Source organism: Siphateles boraxobius, unplaced genomic scaffold (genome assembly GCF_051911475.1).
Source record: "Siphateles boraxobius isolate OS27281-9 unplaced genomic scaffold, OSU_SipBor_1 46, whole genome shotgun sequence".
Lineage (NCBI taxonomy): Eukaryota > Metazoa > Chordata > Actinopteri > Cypriniformes > Leuciscidae > Siphateles > Siphateles boraxobius.
In genome coordinates, this window is record NW_027509097.1 from 930,926 (window position 1) to 949,605 (window position 18,680).

The 18,680-nt window shown below is 38.5% G+C and overlaps 1 protein-coding gene and 1 long non-coding RNA gene across 2 annotated transcripts in view; one reads left to right on the forward strand and one right to left on the reverse strand.

Moving 5' to 3' along the window:
* The window catches only part of LOC143709691 (uncharacterized), a 759,555-nt gene that overhangs the window by 427,458 nt on the left and 313,417 nt on the right, over window positions 1-18,680 (reverse strand). The window lies entirely within an intron of this gene.
* LOC143710240 (uncharacterized) lies at window positions 4,656-16,840 on the forward strand. Its single transcript, XM_077201244.1, has 9 exons — window positions 4,656-4,737; window positions 5,188-5,289; window positions 5,387-5,563; window positions 12,320-12,340; window positions 12,671-12,706; window positions 14,583-14,618; window positions 14,936-14,971; window positions 16,443-16,525; window positions 16,748-16,840. The coding sequence occupies exons 2-9, from the start codon at window positions 5,232-5,234 to the stop codon at window positions 16,838-16,840; spliced, it is 540 nt and encodes a 179-aa protein (XP_077057359.1). The 5' UTR covers window positions 4,656-4,737; window positions 5,188-5,231.

Genomic DNA, 18,680 nt, shown 5'->3' on the forward strand with positions numbered 1-18,680 from the left:
ACACCCGTTTTACAATATTGTGGTTTTATTTGAAGGATTAGAGTTTCAAAAGGGACATAAAACACAATGAAAGTTGACTTACAGTAACTTTGTGTGAAGAACAGACTGAAATTTAAACCGAAAAGTTGTATAAAGTACTGACGTCCACCCAAGATTTCCTTTTATGGTCATGTGAGTTCACTGATTTGATGATATCCATTAAAAAAAAAATCTTTTGATTAAAATATTTTCAGTGAATCAGTTTCTACTGTTATAAACCTATTTTGAACGATTTAATCACAAATGGGACTGATCTGGTCCTCAAGTTCAGTTCACCGAATAAATGATCTGGTTATCAACCTGCTGATGGGCAGGATTATGAGTGAATAACGGCTTCAATTTCAGTCTGTTCCTGCCTGAAGAAATTAAATATGGTTGTACGGACCATTTGTATGGTGCTTTTGTATTCTTGAAAGCCTCAATCCTCATGTGGGCATTTTTATCCAATACATTTATTCTTACAGGGTTAGTTCACCCAAAAATGACAATTCTGACATTAATTACTCACCCTCAAGTTGTTCCAAACCCCTAAGAAAATTTGTTTTGAACATTTGAACATTTCATCTGCAAAACACATTACGATATTTTTGATGAAATCCGAGAGCTTTCTGATCTCCCAGAGACTGCAACGTAGTTTCCACTTTCAAGGCCCAGAAAGGCAAAGACACCGTTGAAGTAGTCCATGTGACTACAGTGGTTCAACTTTAATTTTATGATGCGACAAGAATACTTTTTGTGCCAAATATTAGTCATCACTAATCTGATGCAAACCTTGCGGTAACATACAAATCCGTTTAATCTACTTGGGAAAACAATTTCAGAGTCAGCAAGGCAGAAACCTCTTTTCAAATGTAAAGATGAGTTTACAGTGGCAATTTGCATTAATCACCGTCCCGGACTTACTGGGGACAGAAGTTGATTTACATGGGGGCACACCCACAGCAGTTAACAACATATATCTAAACTCTCCACACCTTATCACCTTTTTGGTTTACTTCTGTGGGAATGAGACCACAGTACCAGTCACACTGAGACATTTAAAATTATACCAAACATGTATAATACTGTATGATAATTATTCATATTAAACCATATAGATTTTTGGGTGAATTCAGGTAGGGATGGGTGAAGGGAATGATGTGTGAATTGGGAGGTGATCAACTCAAGTATGATCGTGTCTTGAATGGGGATGGTAATATAGCAAGAGAGTTCAAATGTTAATTTCCTTTGTTTTCTCAGAGAGTAGCCCTCTCTTCCAGTTTCTCCAGTCTTACAGTCAGTCATGGACTTCCAAGTATTATCGAGATGAAGTTAAGGACTCCTGGTTTTATCTCACTTTACAGGAAGGGAAACTTTATATTTAATCACCCCTCAATATTCAGACATACATCAAATCAACATAATGATACAGAAGAACTAATTGTGTTTGATCCAACTTATTTCTGTGTTCTTGAATAAAAATAATTAATTCTCTTTTTTTCTCATCATGCTTTTGTATATCTCTTGCAAGGTTGCAAGGGTTAACTAATCAAACTGAAGCATGTGAACAATGAAATTAAACCTGACCTTCCTCTACAACTCAGTTTACTAATACAGTTTACTCACACAATTGTGAACTATTTTCTTTCACTTTTAAACTGAATAATCTCAGTGGTGAGAAAGGTCACTTTTATATTACAATGTGTCACATGATTATTAACATCTTTGTAAATATTTGTCCTTAAAAATAAATTAGGCGTGTTTAGACATTGGCAATATGTGATTTGAAATAAAATACTATGACAAAGGAATAAACAACAGGTTTATAGTATTTTAACACAATTATGCTATAATACAAATATATTAACATTAAAAAGTTAGCGGAAAAGCATCTGTTCTGATATAGTGACATTGTAATATTTTGTATTGATGGTCACCATCTCTGTCAAGGAACTTCATAGCCTAATCTAGGATTTTACTGAGTGAAATTGGTTTATTTTGTCTGGTTATTGCACATATTAGCCAGTGAAAAAAGAGTATTGGTTAATTTAACTGGCAATACTGAAATACTGACAGTATATTTGATAGACTGAGAAAATAGCTTGTTTTTGGTAATTGGCTTCTGATGTGGCTGAGAGGAATTGTCTGTTCTTTGCTCACCGCGAGGGGGAGACAGCAGCAGTGAACTGTGCTAAATGAAACACTGAAATATATTGTTCGGAATCTACAAAATCAACATTTTTACTTCAGTTGATATAGGCTTACTTAATATTTTGTTGAAATATAAAAAGTCGATCATTGTGAAAATCAAATGAATTGTGAATGCACTTTTTTTAAAAGTAACCTCACAAAATAATGCTATAGCTTACGAATTCTCAGATAGTAACTCACTGACTGAAGTAGACAGTCTCTTCTGCATCTTCTCATGGTAGAAGGTAGCCAAAGCTAAATATGTACCCATCATTCAGATACACCCATTCAAAAAGTAGCCGTCTTGCATGATGTGTGTTCACGTTGTTTTCGATTACTATTGATGGTTGCTATGGTGTTTTGGACGCATTAATCGATTAAAAATTAGGTATTAATTGCACTTGACCTAGATTGTTAACATTGCCTAAAGTATCTGCTGGCATGTTAATATCCCCGTTTATATGTCATTTTGTAGTAATAAGAGGGGTAAACCCATTAGCTACTTGTCATAAGCATTTAAACTGTGTTTAAACTCTCTCGAAATTCTAGTTTAAATCTCATTTCATCATTCTGAACAGCTGGTGGCGATAAAGTCTTGATATCTGATTAGTCACTCTCACTAAGTTTCTGATCTACTAAACTGACATTGGTGTATTCCGAAGAAACAATTGTTCATTCCAGCTTCTGATATGTTTTATTTTATTTTGTCTCATCCTCATTCTTTAAATTCTTCCTGAATACAGTCATTGGCAACAGTCGGAAGAGGGAAAGATGTCAGTTTATTCATTTCTCCCCTCAGCAGCCATATTGGAAAAACTAGAAGTGTTTACTAGTATTTTGTAATTCAATGCCAGGGCAATATAACAAGAAATACATTGTTGTACGTGTACATATATACACCAATGAGCCAAAACTTTATGAGCACCAGCCTAATATGCTGTTTGTCCTTCACATACTGCCAAAACAGCATGGACTCTAAACTAAAGACCCCTGAAGATGTCCTGTGGTTTCTGGCACAAATATATTTGCATCATCTGGGTGCATTATCCTGCTGAACACCATTTTAATGAAGGGGTCTACCTGGTCTGCATCAATGCTGTGTGACATGTGCCACACATGTCAAATTTGTGTCCACTTGAATGGCAGGACCCAGCAATAACCCAGCAGATTATTGCCTAGACCCTTCCTTCAGATGAGACATTAAACCAAGGTCCTGACTCTCGGTGGCCATTAATTGTCCTTTGAAAAAGAGTAAGGGTGTAACCCCGGCATTCTGACCAAATTTGCCTCTTAGCCTCTAGCCATAATGGCCTCCTTATCATCCCCATATTTACTGATTGGCTTCATCGCTGTCTCCTCTTCACGAGTAAGCTGGTGTGTGGTGGGCGTTCTGGCGCAATATGGCTGCCGTCGCATCATCCAGGTGGATGCTGCACATTGGTGGTGGTTGAGGAGATCCCCCCTTCCATGTAAAGTGCCTTGAGTACCCAGAAAAGCGCTATATAAATGTAACAAATTATTATTATTATTACCATCACATCGGCTTGTTGTCGTCCCACAGTGCATCCTGATGCCATCACTTCCCCAGTAAACAGCGCACACGTACACTGCTGACCACGTGATGTAAAAGAAAACAGGACTAAGACTAAGACCTTCTTCCACTGCTCATGGTCCAGTTCAGACCCTCGTGTGCCAATAGGTGCGTTCGACGGTTGACAGGGGTTATCACAGTCTAGCAGCAGAGTGTGATGCACTGTGTGTTCTGACTCCCATAACCATTATTAAAATTACAAGCCACAGTAGACCTTCTGTTGGCTCAGACCAGACGGTCTAGCCTCCATTGCCCTCGTGCATCAATGAGTCTTGGGCGGCCAACACCCTGACGCCAGTTTGCCCTTCCTCAAACCACTGTTGGTAAACAGCATTGCCATTTCAGAGATACTCTGACCTGGTCGCCTTGCCGTAACTATTTGGTCCTTGTCGCTCAGTTCCTCATTCCTGCCCATTTTGCTTGCATCCAAAACATTGATTATGAGAACTGATTGTTTGCTTACCATCTAATCTACCAAAACCTTTATGTGGCCTTGTTAGGAGATGATCAACGATATTCGCTTCACCTGTGGCTGGTCATAATGTGTTGGCTCATCAGTGTAAAAAGAACGGCATTAATTCCACGTGCATTTAATATTACTGAACTAATATTGGAAAAATAAATTGATGACAGTACTAGATTGTCATTGGTATTGTTTCTGAGCTCGCTCAAGAGATGTGTGCACAGACATTCTTAGGGTGTGTGATAGACACTTAATGTGTAAACCATAAAACACCCACAGAACAGTATGTTCCAGGTACTGAATCATGTGCCAGAGGAGTTTTTAGTTTCAAGTTTTATCGCTGGCTGTGTTCCAACAAAACACATTTTCCTCCATTCCAGGGCAGGTTTTCCCTGTAAACAGTGCCAGGACGTGTTTAAAATGAGTCAAACTTCCTGCTAACCCACAGCCGGTGCAAGAGCAGCTTAGAAGAACAGTAAGTCAAAACTTTCTATTTAATGTTACTCTCCATTAGCTATATTCTCTCACAATTTGACCTTATTTGTGTAATGAAATGAACTATAATATTAAATTACGATATTATAAGGATTTTGCTATAAATGTAATACATAAATATAAAGCAATTAGAAAATCAAGTAGCTAATGTGTTTATGATTTTATAGAACAGCAATATGTGTTCAATGAATATTCAACTTTATTAATCAGTAATACGTAATAATAATATGTAGTAATACTATTAGTAATTTATTGTTAAAGATAAATATAGATGGACCTTTGGAATATTGGCTTTTTTTCAAACTGCTTCAAAAGTGGCTCCTACAGACATATTTTAAAGTTGAAAATATTTAATTCTAATAAGTTATATTATTATTATTTATATTATTCAAGATTAACACCGGTATAATAAATCTACCCCCGATTACAGACGAAGGACTCCTACATGCTGGTTTTATCTCTGACTTCATCATCATGAGATTATTTCTGGTTTCACAGCTTCTGCTGGTGTTCATATCAGTCCTGACACTGAGTAAGGTTTAGTTTCGGTTTTATTATCAGTCTTAATGAGACTATATAAATATACAATTCTGTGTTTCTGAATTTAATAATCTATTTTTCTTTAACAGCCAGGGCACAAACAACAACTCAAACATCAACTGACACATCAACAACTGAAACAACAACTGCACAATCAACTCAAACATCAACTGACACAGCAACAACTGAAACAACAACTGCACAATCAACTCAAACATCAACTGACACATCAACAACTGAAACAACAACAACAACACAGGCTATAGGTAAATATATATATATTTGAATTTGTTAGATTGGATGGATCTCCATGTCAAATATATTAGATATTAGATTAGATATTATATATATATATATATATATATATATATATATATATATATATATATATATATATATCAGTTATATTACATCCAACCACGGACATTGAATCCCTGCCGGAAGAAATCAGTCTTCTATTAGCCAACTAGAAAGCCAGAGAAGATCAGAAGCAGGAGATGAAGTGATGATAAAAAGAGCTGAGTTTATTGAATAATCTTAGTTGTGTTTGTTTCAATGCTCAGACTTCATCTAGATGTTACACTACTCAATGCTCAGACTTCATCTGACCAGTACAAATCCAACAAGTGTTATTATACCAAAGCACAAACAATGGAAAATTACTGCTTCACAACATCGTCCTGTGATCTTACTCTTACTAATGAAGACAAACATCCCAAGCATTGTATATTTGTGTATTATAATCAAATAATAAGTAATATGAAATATAAAATTACATACATAATAAAAATAATAAAATAATATTAAAAGGATAAAATGATAAATGTAAATCAAGAAATAATCATTTGAATAAATGATTAAATGATAAACCAAATGACAACTACATAAATGACTACTGATTATAAATGATTAAAAAATGATAAAATAAAACAAAAATCTATTAAATAAAACACAACACAGTTGTATGGTTAATCTCTCATAGTAACACACAAACAGGTTACTATTGAGAATCCTTAGATCCTTCAAAACAGTTTTTCTCCTAAAAACCTTAAAATGTCACCTACTGTATGTTGTTAAAGTTGAACAGTGTTCTGAGTGATGGATGATTCTTCATGCGTAATATTTTTATGTAGTTTACAGAAGTGTTTTTTAATCTTTTTTTTAAGCATTACAACAATACCAGTGTTTGTGTCTTGTATATCACATTATCCCTTGTTTGTCATGTAATCCTGCCATGTGTCTTGTCTTTTGTTTGTTGTTGCTCAGTGTCCACAGGGATTCCTCATCTATGTTTATTAGTCTCCCCAGGTGTTTCTTATTAACCACGCCCCCTTGTTATCTTGTTTAGCTTGTTTGTCTGTGTATTTAAACCCCTGTGTTTCAGTTGTTGGCGGTCGGTTGTTGTTTTATGTTACTCCTGTCCTGTTCTGAGTTCCCTGGATTTCCTGTTTTTGTATTTGTTTAATTAAATGTGCCTGCGATTGGATTCACTCTCCGTTTCATTCCTGACTGGATGTAACAGAACAACCGACCTCAAATGAATCCAGCAGTACGAATCTCGCCTGATCTTCCCAGCATGAGCATGGAGTTCGACAAACAGGCCTTTGTGGGAACCCGCAAAGCGATTTTCCGGGGGTTCCGTGGAGGTCACAGGGGAGGATATTGGTCCAGACAACTTTCTCAGCGTCAACATCTCTGCGTCCAGCCCAATCCTCATCACGTCAGCCACGTCCAGCCAGAGCTTCCCGTCAGCCACGTCCAGCCAGAGCTTCACGTCAGCCACGTCCAGCCAGAGCTTCACGTCAGCCATGTCCAGCCAGAGCTTCACGTCAGCCACGTCCAGCCAGAGCTTCACGTCAGCCACGTCCAGCCAGAGCTTCACGTCAGCCACGTCCAGCCAGAGCTTCACGTCAGCCACGTCCAGCCAGAGCTTCACGTCAGCCACGTCCAGCCAGAGCCTCACGTCAGCCACGTCCAGCCAGAGCCTCACGTCAGCCACGTCCAGCCAGAGCCTCACGTCAGCCACGTCCAGCCAGAGCCTCACGTCAGCCACGTCCAGCCAGAGCCTCACGTCAGCCACGTCCAGCCAGAGCCTCACGTCAGCCACATCCAGCCAGAGCCTCACGTCAGCCACGTCCAGCCAGAGCCTTCACCGCTGGTCCCGTCCAGCACAGAGCCTTCACCGCTGGTCCCGTCCAGCACAGAGCCTTCACCGCTGGTCCCGTCCAGCACAGAGCCTTCACCGCTGGTCCCGTCCAGCACAGCGCCCTCACCGCTGATCCCGTCCAGCACAGCGCCCTCACCGCTGGTCCCGTCCAGCACAGCGCCCTCTCGCTCTCGGAGACGGAGGAGGAAGAGGACTTACCGCGTCCCGCAATGCCTGGAAGTCCTCCCTGTACTTCCTGTCAGCCCAGAGTCCTCGCCACTGGTCCCGTCCGATCCAGAGACTGTTCAAGTCACATCTGCCGATCCAGAGACGGTTCAACTCACGTCTGCCGATCCAGAGACTGTTCAAGTCACGTCTGCCGATCCAGAGACTGTTCAAGTCACGTCTGCCGATCCAGAGACTATTCAAGTCACGTCTGCCGATCCAGAGGCGGTTCAAGTCACGTCTGCCGATCCAGAGGCGGTTCAAGTCACGTCTGCCGATCCAGAGGCGGTTCCAGTCACGTCTGCCGATCCAGAGACTGTTCAAGTCACGCCTGAACCTGATCGCTCTATGTTTGTTTCTGTGTTTACGTTTGTCCTTGTGGCTGTTTCTGTTCTGGTGTCTGTTCCTGAGCCGGAGCCAGTGTCTGTTCCTGAGCCGGAGCCAGTGTCTGTTCCTGAGCCGGAGCCAGTGTCTGTTCCTGAGCCGGAGCCAGTGTCTGTTCCTGAGCCGGAGCCAGTGTCTGTTCCTGAGCCGGAGCCAGTGTCTGTTCCTGAGCCGGAGCCAGTGTCTGTTCCTGAGCCGGAGCCAGTGTCTGTTCCTGAGCCGGAGCCAGTGTCTGTTCCTGAGCCGGAGCCAGTGTCTGTTCCTGAGCCGGAGCCAGTGTCTGTTCCTGAGCCGGAGCCAGTGTCTGTTCCTGAGCCGGAGCCAGTGTCTGTTCCTGAGCCGGAGCCAGTGTCTGTTCCTGAGCCGGAGCCAGTGTCTGTTCCTGAGCCGGAGCCAGTGTCTGTTCCTGAGCCGGAGCCAGTGTCTGTTCCTGAGCCGGAGCCAGTGTCTGTTCCTGAGCCGGAGCCAGTGTCTGTTCCTGAGCCGGAGCCAGTGTCTGTTCCTGAGCCGGAGCCAGTGTCTGTTCCTGAGCCGGAGCCAGTGTCTGTTCCTGAGCCGGAGCCAGTGTCTGTTCCTGAGCCGGAGCCAGTGCCAGTGTCTGTTCCTGAGCCGGAGCCAGTGTCTGTTCCTGAGCCGGAGCCAGTGTCTGTTCCTGAGCCGGAGCCAGTGTCTGTTCCTGAGCCGGAGCCAGTGTCTGTTCCTGAGCCGGAGCCAGTGTCTGTTCCTGAGCCAGTGTCTGTTCCGCCTGTTCCTGAGCCAGTGTCTGTTCCGCCTGTTCCCGAGCCAGTGTCTGTTCCGCCTGTTCCCGAGCCAGAGTGTGTGTTGCCTGTTCCCGAGCCGGTGTCTGCTGTTCCCGAGCCGGTGTCTGCTGTTCCCGAGCCGGTGTCTGCTGTTCCCGAGCCGGTGTCTGCTGTTCCCGAGCCGGTGTCTGCTGTTCCCGAGCCGGTGTCTGCTGTTCCCGAGCCGGTGTCTGCTGTTCCCGAGCCGGTGTCTGCTGTTCCCGAGCCGGTGTCTGCTGTTCCCGAGCCGGTGTCTGCTGTTCCCGAGCCGGTGTCTGCTGTTCCCGAGCCGGTGTCTGCTGTTCCCGAGCCGGTGTCTGCTGTTCCCGAGCCGGTGTCTGCTGTTCCCGAGCCGGTGTCTGCGCCGCCCTGGCCGCCCGAGGGGTCTTCGCCGCCCTGGCCGCCCGAGGGGTCTTCTCCGCCCTGGCCGCCCGATGGACTGTCTTCTCCGCCCTGGCCGCCCGATGGACTGTCTTCTCCGCCGTGGCCGCCCGAGGGGTCGTCTCTGCCCTGGTCCCCTGTACGAACCTGGCCCCCCGTCCCTCCCCCAAGACCGCCTCCACTTCACCACCCTCCTGAACTTTAGTGTGTTTGTTTCTAGGGGCGTCGGGAGCCGCCCATAGGGGGGGGGGGCTATGTTGCGTGTGGGTTTTTGTTGTGTCTTGTATATCACGTTATCCCTTGTTTGTCATGTGATCCTGCCATGTGTCTTGTCTTTTGTTTGTTGTTGCTCAGTGTCCACAGGTGTTCCTCATCTATGTTTATTAGTCTCCCCAGGTGTTTCTTATTAACCACGCCCCCTTGTTATCTTGTTTAGCTTGTTTGTCTGTGTATTTAAACCCCTGTGTTTCAGTTGTTGGCGGTCGGTTGTTGTTTTATGTTACTCCTGTCCTGTTCTGAGTTCCCTGGATTTCCTGTTTTTGTATTTGTTTAATTAAATGTGCTTGCGATTGGATTCACTCTCCGTTTCATTCCTGACTGGATGTAACAACCAGCACAAACAACACTGAACACTTATAGACTGTCGCCAAATGCTGTGAATTGAACAAACCCAAAATTAACCTAGAAATCAGTTTATTAGGAAGGAAAATGTACTTGTGATGTCTTTCTTTTCTAAAAATATTACCAAAAATATGTGTTATCATAGATGACTATTGCTCAGTTGAAGCAACTGTATTGATACACTTGTCCAATCTGTTTCTCTGACTATCAGTGGCAAGTTGAAAAATCATGGATCAATGCATGATTAAACTGGAATACAGTAGTACAGAACTGTACTCAAGTGAATTCATCATGAGGTATTTTATTTGTTTCTTTCAGAAACCACCCACTCAGTTCTACTAGGTAATAATGCTGTGATTGATAGATGACTCATCACAAACGCCTGTGCAATGTTTTAATGTAGTTTACAGAATACATATTTAGTAAGCAATAAGGTATGAGGGGCCGTGCTGTATTGTGAACAGTCACGGCTAAAGGACATTATTAGGACAGACACAAAGCCTTCAACCCCTTCAGTCATGACTGCATTCACAACACTAGTAATTAGCCAAAAACAGGCACGTCCACACATAGACATCAAAAGGGGCTTGAGCACCTGTCCTTTTTATTCCTGGAGAGAAAGTGCCCTTTTTTCTGGGGTGCTTGTTTTTTTGTTTTTTTTTGAAAAATAATTCCTGTTTGCGCACAGCTTCCCTGTCAAACAAATATAGGCCTATTTATTGAATAGTGTATCTTAATATAAGGTCAGGAGTTCTGAAGCTCTCTCATAACGCGTTGCTATGGGTTGCATCACTTGCGTGTGACTGTCTTGCTTCGGACTTGACTGAGGAGGACAGTCTCCCCTCGGTGGTCGAAAACTCCAGAGAAGAGAGTAGTGTGTGGACAGCAGGCGCAACCGTAGCGGAGGTTATGCGTTTTAAAATGAAAATGCACGGTGTAAAACGTATTCCAAAGACTGCTCGGAATCGATGCTCTCGAGCCAGATATGGTTCTTCCAGTGAGTAGGCCTATATGGCACTTTTTTCATTATTTTTTTCAATAATAAAAGGTAGACTAGTGTGTCCATTCAATTAAAAATCAACATATCACATATTTTAAAATATTACATAATTCATTGAAGCCTGTTTGTCATGTATAATACACCGACCAATCGTCATCTGGAACATGCAGGGCACAAGAAGTCCAAATGTCATTGGACAATGTGAAGTGGAGCGGTAATTTTCTGGTCATTCATAAATTGTTTGAAAATTACATTTATGAAGCGATCTGAATCTGCGTCGTTGAAACAGTGGATGCTAATTGACTTCAAGGCACTGCACAAAACAGCAACAAAAGTAGCATTAATGGTAAGTAGTAAAAAATTAGGCCTACTTCAATTAAAAAAAAAATACAATTTAAAATAATAGTTTTCTATTTTAATATAGGCTACTTTAAAAATATATATAATTTTTATTCTGACTGAATAGTCTATTCTGTGCAAAGATGGATTTTCAACAGCCATAACTCCAGTCTTTAGTGTCACATGATTCTTCAGAAATCATTTGAATATGCTGATTTATTATCAAAGTGGAAACAGTTTTTTTTATTGAACCTGTGATACTTTCAGGATCAGGATTCATTTTATGAATAAGAAGTTAAATAGAACAACATTAAATTAAAATAGAAATTATTTTATTAGTCTTTTATTAATTGTCACTTTTTATATCAATTTAGCACATCCTTGCTGAATAAAAGTATTAATTTCTTTTATAAAAAAAAAAGAAAGAAAATGACTGACCCCAAACTATTGAACAGTAGTGTATATTGGTACAAAATATTTCTATTTTAAGATGCTGTTCTTTTTTAACTAAGAATCCTGAAAAAAGAATCAAAGGTTAGTATATTATAATAGTGTAAAGTATATAATAATAGAAAACAATTATTTCAAATTGTAGTAATATTTCACAATATTACTGTTTTTTTCTGTATTTTAGATCAAATAAATGCAGTCTTGGTGAGCATAAAAGGCTTCTTTAAAAAACATTAAAAATAGTAGTATATACTTATATACTTCATATCTTATGTTCATCATATAAAGCGATCGTGTTTCTGCAGAAAATATATTTTGAGTGTTGCTTTTAGCTCAGGTCTATTATTCTTGAGCTCATAATAAGCGTTGTGCACTAAATTACAGTATTTGTTTAGCTTATATTACATCTTCCATTGGACCACTTGAGATGGATTGACCCCACTTCTCTTCCAAGAAAAAAAATAAAAATATATAGATGACTCCTCATACATGACTCGATACATCATTATTTGTCCAATTAAGTTCTCTGGAACATTGTCAGGTACTTATAGACCTTTAGATTAGAACCAGATCTGTTTATAAAATGTTGTCTTTGGTGTCAGTTACCAATACATAATACATAAACAGAAAAAGAAAGCTGCACTCATCAAGTTCATGAGGTATTTAATGATGTTTGTATTTGTGTTAATTCTTTCAGAAACCACCGCAGTCCTACCAGGTAATGAGCTTTTCTTTATGTCAGAGTAAGAGTGAAGACAAAATAAATGTTTAGTTGATATACGCATTTCAAATGTATGTCTTTCTCTTCTAAGAAAAGGGTCCAAACTACTGTATACAGACTCTTTATATACATGTCTCAATATTCAATTTCTTGTCCAATCAAATTCTCTCTTGAATACAAATATCACTCCTCCTAAAAGCACCTCTTACTAGCAATAGCAAGTAGCAAACCATAGACAAGTGCATTATTCAATTGTTTTTTTTTTAATATCCTAATTTACTGTTTCAATAGAAAATGCATGTTTATAAACTGTTTTCATTCGTTCAGAAACCACCACCACTGAAACCACCGCAGTCCTACCAGGTAATGAGCGTGTCTTTATATTATTTTAAGAGTGAAGACAAAATAAATGTTTAGCTGATATACACAATTTAAATGTTTGTCTTTGTCTTCTCAGAAAAGGACCAGTAATAGTTCCTTAAACATGTCTCAAAACTAAATATTTTTCCCCAATCAAATTCTCTCTTGAATACGAACATTAGGGGTGGGCGATACTGCAAAATTCGATATCGCTCCGATAGCAAGTAAATACAAGGCCAGTATCGCCGATATCGATACCAATACTATTTAATTTTAAAAATATGCACTTGAACTTACATGCACTTTCCTGTGCTAGAGCAGTGTGTCATGATTTATGAGGTGAATGCATCATCAATATGCTAAATCTGAATACGTTTTCATGACCACTAAATATTTTGCTATTTGTGCTCTCAACTCGCCTGTAATTAATCAGTGACTTTTACAAAACTACCCTAATTATAGTAAATGCACTATTGTACACTAGCCTACTGTTCAAAAGTTTGGGGTCTGTAAGATTTTTAATTCTCTCCTGCCTTTATTTGATCAAAAATACAGTAAAAACTGTAAGATGTCAAGCCAAGTCAAGTCATCCTCATTTATATAGCGCTTTTAACAATGTAGATTGTTTCAAAGCAGCTTTACAGAGATAAACATATAATTTAAGGTAACAGAGATTGGTTTAGTTTTATAGTGATTCTTGAAAAATGTTTTTTCCAGCTAAAGTTAGTTTTGATTGATTCACTTCCGTCTAAATGATCATTTTTTTAATAAATTAGGGGCCGCTAAGACGACACCGTTCTCTCTAAACAGACTTTAAACCTGAACCTGTGATAGTCGCTGATGGCGTTCACATGCGCATTAAGAATTGATTCTATAGTTATGTGCGTTTGAATATACAGTATGTGCGCAGGTTTGTAATTCCTTACAAACCATGCCTAAACAAACTACTTGTCTATAAATTTTGATGCAGAATTTTAATTTTGTCTTATCATCTTAACATCTTAACATCAGCATCATTACTCCAGTCTCCATGATCCTTCATGATGAGAATTCATTTTAATATGCTGATTTGCTGCTCAAGAAACATTTCTTATTATTATCAATGTTGAAAACAGTTTCATGTTTTTGTGGAAACCATGATACATTTTATGCAAAATTATTTGATGAACAATGTTGAAAGAACAGCATTTATATGAAATAGATTTTTTTAACTAGTGTAAAACCCTTGACTGTCACTTTCGATCAATTTAATGCATCGATCCTTGTTGAATAAAAATATTAATTTCATTAAACAAATCTTACGTACATAAACAGTTTTAACCGTTATGTAAACTTTTAATTTGTTTATTGCGAAATAACTCTCGATTGTTTCTCTGTCATCAAGGCTTCGTTTCCCAAACACACTGAGACAGAAGCACCAGCATCGAACGCTCTCTGTGATTGATTGGTTTCATCTTGTATCCAGATGACTAGGAGAAATAGTTCTACCAGAGCCCGTCTCCGTCTACCCTTATTAGACATTCTCTGGTTCTACCCTACACAATTATTCGCTAACATTCGCGTATTTTTCAACTTAGTTTTTTTACACACTGAATTGCGTCCTAAATTAATAAAAATTACTGGTAAAAAACACACACATTTGAATCGATATTTTAATGTGAGGATCGATCCTTTCGATACCACGTCAGTATCGGAAGTATCGATACTTCAGGACCGATCCGCCCAACTCTAATGAATATCACTCCTCCTAAAAGCACCTCTGACTAGCAATAGCAAGTAGCAAACCATAGACAAGTGCATTATTCAATAGTTTTTTTTTATATCCTAACTTCCTGTTTCAATAGAAAATATATGTTTATAACTGTTTTCATTCGTTCAGAAACCCCCATCAATGAAACCACCGCAGTCCTACCAGGTAATGAGCTTATCTTTACGTTAGTGTAAGAGTGAAGACAAAATAAATGTTTAGCTGATATACACATTTTAAATGTTTGTCTTTGTCTTCTCAGAAAAGGACCAATAATAATTCCTTATACATGTCTCAATATTACATTTTTCCCCCCAATCAAATTCTCTCTTGAATATGAATATCAATCCTCCTAAAAGCACCTCTGACTAGCAATAGCAAGTAGCAAACCATAGACAAGTGCATTATTCAATAGTTTTTTTTTAATATCCTAATTTACTGTTTCAATAGAAAATATATGTTTTTAACTGTTTTCATTCGTTTAGAAACCCCCATCAATGAAACCACCGCAGTCCTACCAGGTAATGAGCTTATCTTTACGTTAGTGTAAGAGTGAAGACAAAATAAATGTTTAGCTGATATACACATTTTAAATGTTTGTCTTTGTCTTCTCAGAAAAGGACCAATAATAATTCCTTATACATGTCTCAATATTAAGTTTTTTCCCCCAATCAAATTCTCTCTTGAATCCGAATATCAATCCTCCTAAAAGTACCTCTGACTAGCAATAGCAAGTAGCAAACCATAGACAAGTGCATTATTTAATAGTTTTTTTTAATATCCTAATTTCCTGTTTCAATAGAAAATACATAAACAGAAAAAGAAAGCTGTACTCGTGAAGTATTTAATGGTTTTTGTATTTGTGTTCATTCAAACCACTACCCCTGACACCACCACATTTCTAACAACAGGTAATTATTAGTCATGAGTTTATCGTCTTGGCTGAATTTACACTGCAAGGTTTAATGCACAGATCTGGGGCCTCATGTACAAAGACTTGCGTTGAATTCATACTAAAACATTGCGTACGGACCAGTGGCTGAGCCAGGATTTTTTCATATGGGTGGCCAGGCAAGGGCCAGCAAACAGTCAGGGGTGCCATATAAATCTAAATTATTTTAACATAATAATTAGTTTAAATAATGTATTGGACTGTTTTAGTACACAACTGAATACAGTTAATTAATTGTAATTGAGATAGTAGTGCATTAGGAATCATGGAATACTGAGTGAATTTGATCTTTTTTATTATTATTAGCTGCTTACTACCTCCAGGCATATTAATAAAGAGTACACACACTATAGCTAAAGTTCAACTTGCTCAGTTAGCTTGGTTCTGGTTCTCAAAACCCCCAACATTGTTGCACCTTCATGGATGAGACATGCAGATAACTACTGTAGTTCGAAGATTATTTAACCTTCATTGAATTTTATATAATCAATTAACTCTTCAACTTTCTATATTAGTTGTCAAAATAAAGAATCTAAACCGTTCTATCATACCTAAATTAAAAAGCGGGGAAAACATCTCTTTTGAATCCCTATGTGCAAGAATGTGAACAAGGCGGAAGTAAACAGCACATAAATACCAGAAAGTCAAATTATTTATTTTATGGATTTAAAAATGATACATTTTTGTTTTTCCTTTATAAATTAACGCAAAATTACCGCCTATCTTCTAGTAGCCTACAAATGCACAGTGCTCACATTTATTTGAACATTTAAAAAAATCACATAGCCTATCAGTTTTGTGCCTTAAATTGTGATTTCACATGGCAGAATATTTTAATTGAGACATAAGTGACGCATATACGTCATAATAACATATATATATATATATATATATATACTGTGTGTGTGTGTGTGTGTGTGTGTGTGTGTGTGTGTGTGTGTGTGTGTGTGTGTGTGTGTGTGTGTGTGTGTGTGTGTGTGTGTGTGTGTGTGTGTGTGTGTGTGTGTTATGTTTTATTATATGTGTGCTTTTCCTTTTAGAAAATGTCATAGGAGTTCGAATGAAACTAAGGTCATTTGTAGACCTGACACAGCCTGGAAACTTAGAGGTTGTTTTGCAGCAAGTAAGTCACACTTTTCATCCAAAAGTTGTTGTATGGAAACACATTTCTGCCTCAGAGTAAAAAGAAAAAAAACTTTATATCTCTAATTGTATATTTCTGACTTTATTTCTGACAGTTGTGACTTTATTTATTATTTTAAACTATCTCACAATTTTTTTAACAGACTTCCATAACCAATAGAGCACAGTGGAAATAAAATACATCTGTCAATCTTCGTTTCAGATAAAACAAGAGCTGGTCAATCGTGGAGTGTCAAGTTTCATTGAGATGAAGTTAAGAAATGTCAAAAAGACACAGCCGTACTACAGGACTTAAAAAGTTTCAAATGGTGACCTTGAAGATGTAGAAACTAATTAAAGAGAAAAATGTCACTCCGCAGGAAGGGAACCTTTATATTTTCTAACCCTTCAACTTCTTATTCTCATATACATATATATATATATATATATATATATATATACATATATAACACACAGATCATAAACACACACAAACATAAATAAGCATAATGAAATATGATGAAAAAAAGACAATGTGATTTGATAAATTAGATAATGATATAATTCATTACATTAATTATATATGCTCCAACCTAATTTAGCTTGAATAATAATCATTAAATCTTTTTTTTTCTTTGTCCTATCATGGTTTGTGTTAACAGATATCTTTAACAAGTATCAGGGTTTAAACGTTGAACTGTATCATGTGAACAATACTAATAAACCGGTTCTTTGTCTACAACTCCAGTTACCAGAAGCATTACTCATCATATCAAAAATACCAGCATGGAAATTACTGTGTGATATATTTATAACCTTAGAACTTGAGGACAGCAGCTTTCAGCTGGTTTACAACACTGTGCCAACCCCTCATATGTAATATAGTCTGGGTCACAATTTTACAGGTTTGTTTATGGTTTTTGAGAATGAGGGCATGTCATGTTTATGTTGGAAATCTGACTTTTAGAAGTGAAAAATTATTTTGTGCCAAAATATCAGTCTGATACACAAGCTTTGATGTCAACCACAAAAAAATATGGGAAGATTTTTCTCCCTTTTTCGAAGTTTATTCAAAGCTTGTGTATTTGATTGTGTATTCATTTATAATTATTTATTATTTTAGAAAAAAAGGAGGTATAGTCAAACAAGAAGCTGAGATCACGCAGAAACCATTGGTGGAACAGTTGATGTTACAAATAAAATATTTTACTTGGCACACTTTTGTTTAAGGCACAGCTGAAGAAACCTGATTTGGTGTGCCATAACAAATGACGTTTCAAAAAGTAGAAGAAAAAGAAGAATCTCCATCTGACAGAATACGGAAGCCCTGAACCACAACGTGAAAAAAAAAAAAAAATTCTGGCATTTCGAGAATAAAGTCGAAATATTTTGAGAATAAAGTCAAAATTAAAAGAACAGTCTTCCGTAGAAGTGTGTGTGTGTGTATGTGTGGCCTGGTAAACCCTACCTTATGGGGACAAAATGTCCCCATAAGGATGGTAATATCTGAAATCCTTGTTCGTGTGGGGACATTTTTTGTTTCCCATGAGGAAAACAGCTTATAAATCATACTAAGTGATGTTTTTTGAAAATGTAAAAATGCAGAAAGTTTTCTGTGATGGGTAGGTTTAGGGGTAGGGTTAGTGTAAGGGAATAGAATACACAGTTTGTACAGTATAAAAATCATTATGTCTATGGAAAGTCCCCATAAAACATGGAAACACTATGTGTGTGTGTGTGTGTGTGTGTGTGTGTGTGTGTGTGTGTGTGTGTGTGTGTGTGTGTGTGTGTGTGTGTGTGTGTGTGTGTGTGTGTGTGTGTGTGTGTGTGTGTGTCTAAATAAAAAAGTAGCATTTTACTTTTATCTGGGTTTTGGACAAAAGGAAATTCTACAGGTGCTTATCTACTGTAGCCTACCAACATGCATTACCATGGTGTTGCATATAGATGAGCACAGAGACTCCGCCGGGGTAGGTAGTGATGGCAAAATGAGGCTTCCTGAACCACTGAGACCTCGCAGCCCATTGCTTCACCCAAAGGTTCATTACTCAAAGCTTCATTCAGCATTGCTCACTAGTGACACCTATTTACTGTGCAAAGAAGTAGCAGACAAATTAATTCATTCTGAACCAATGACCTGAGCAGACTTATGATGT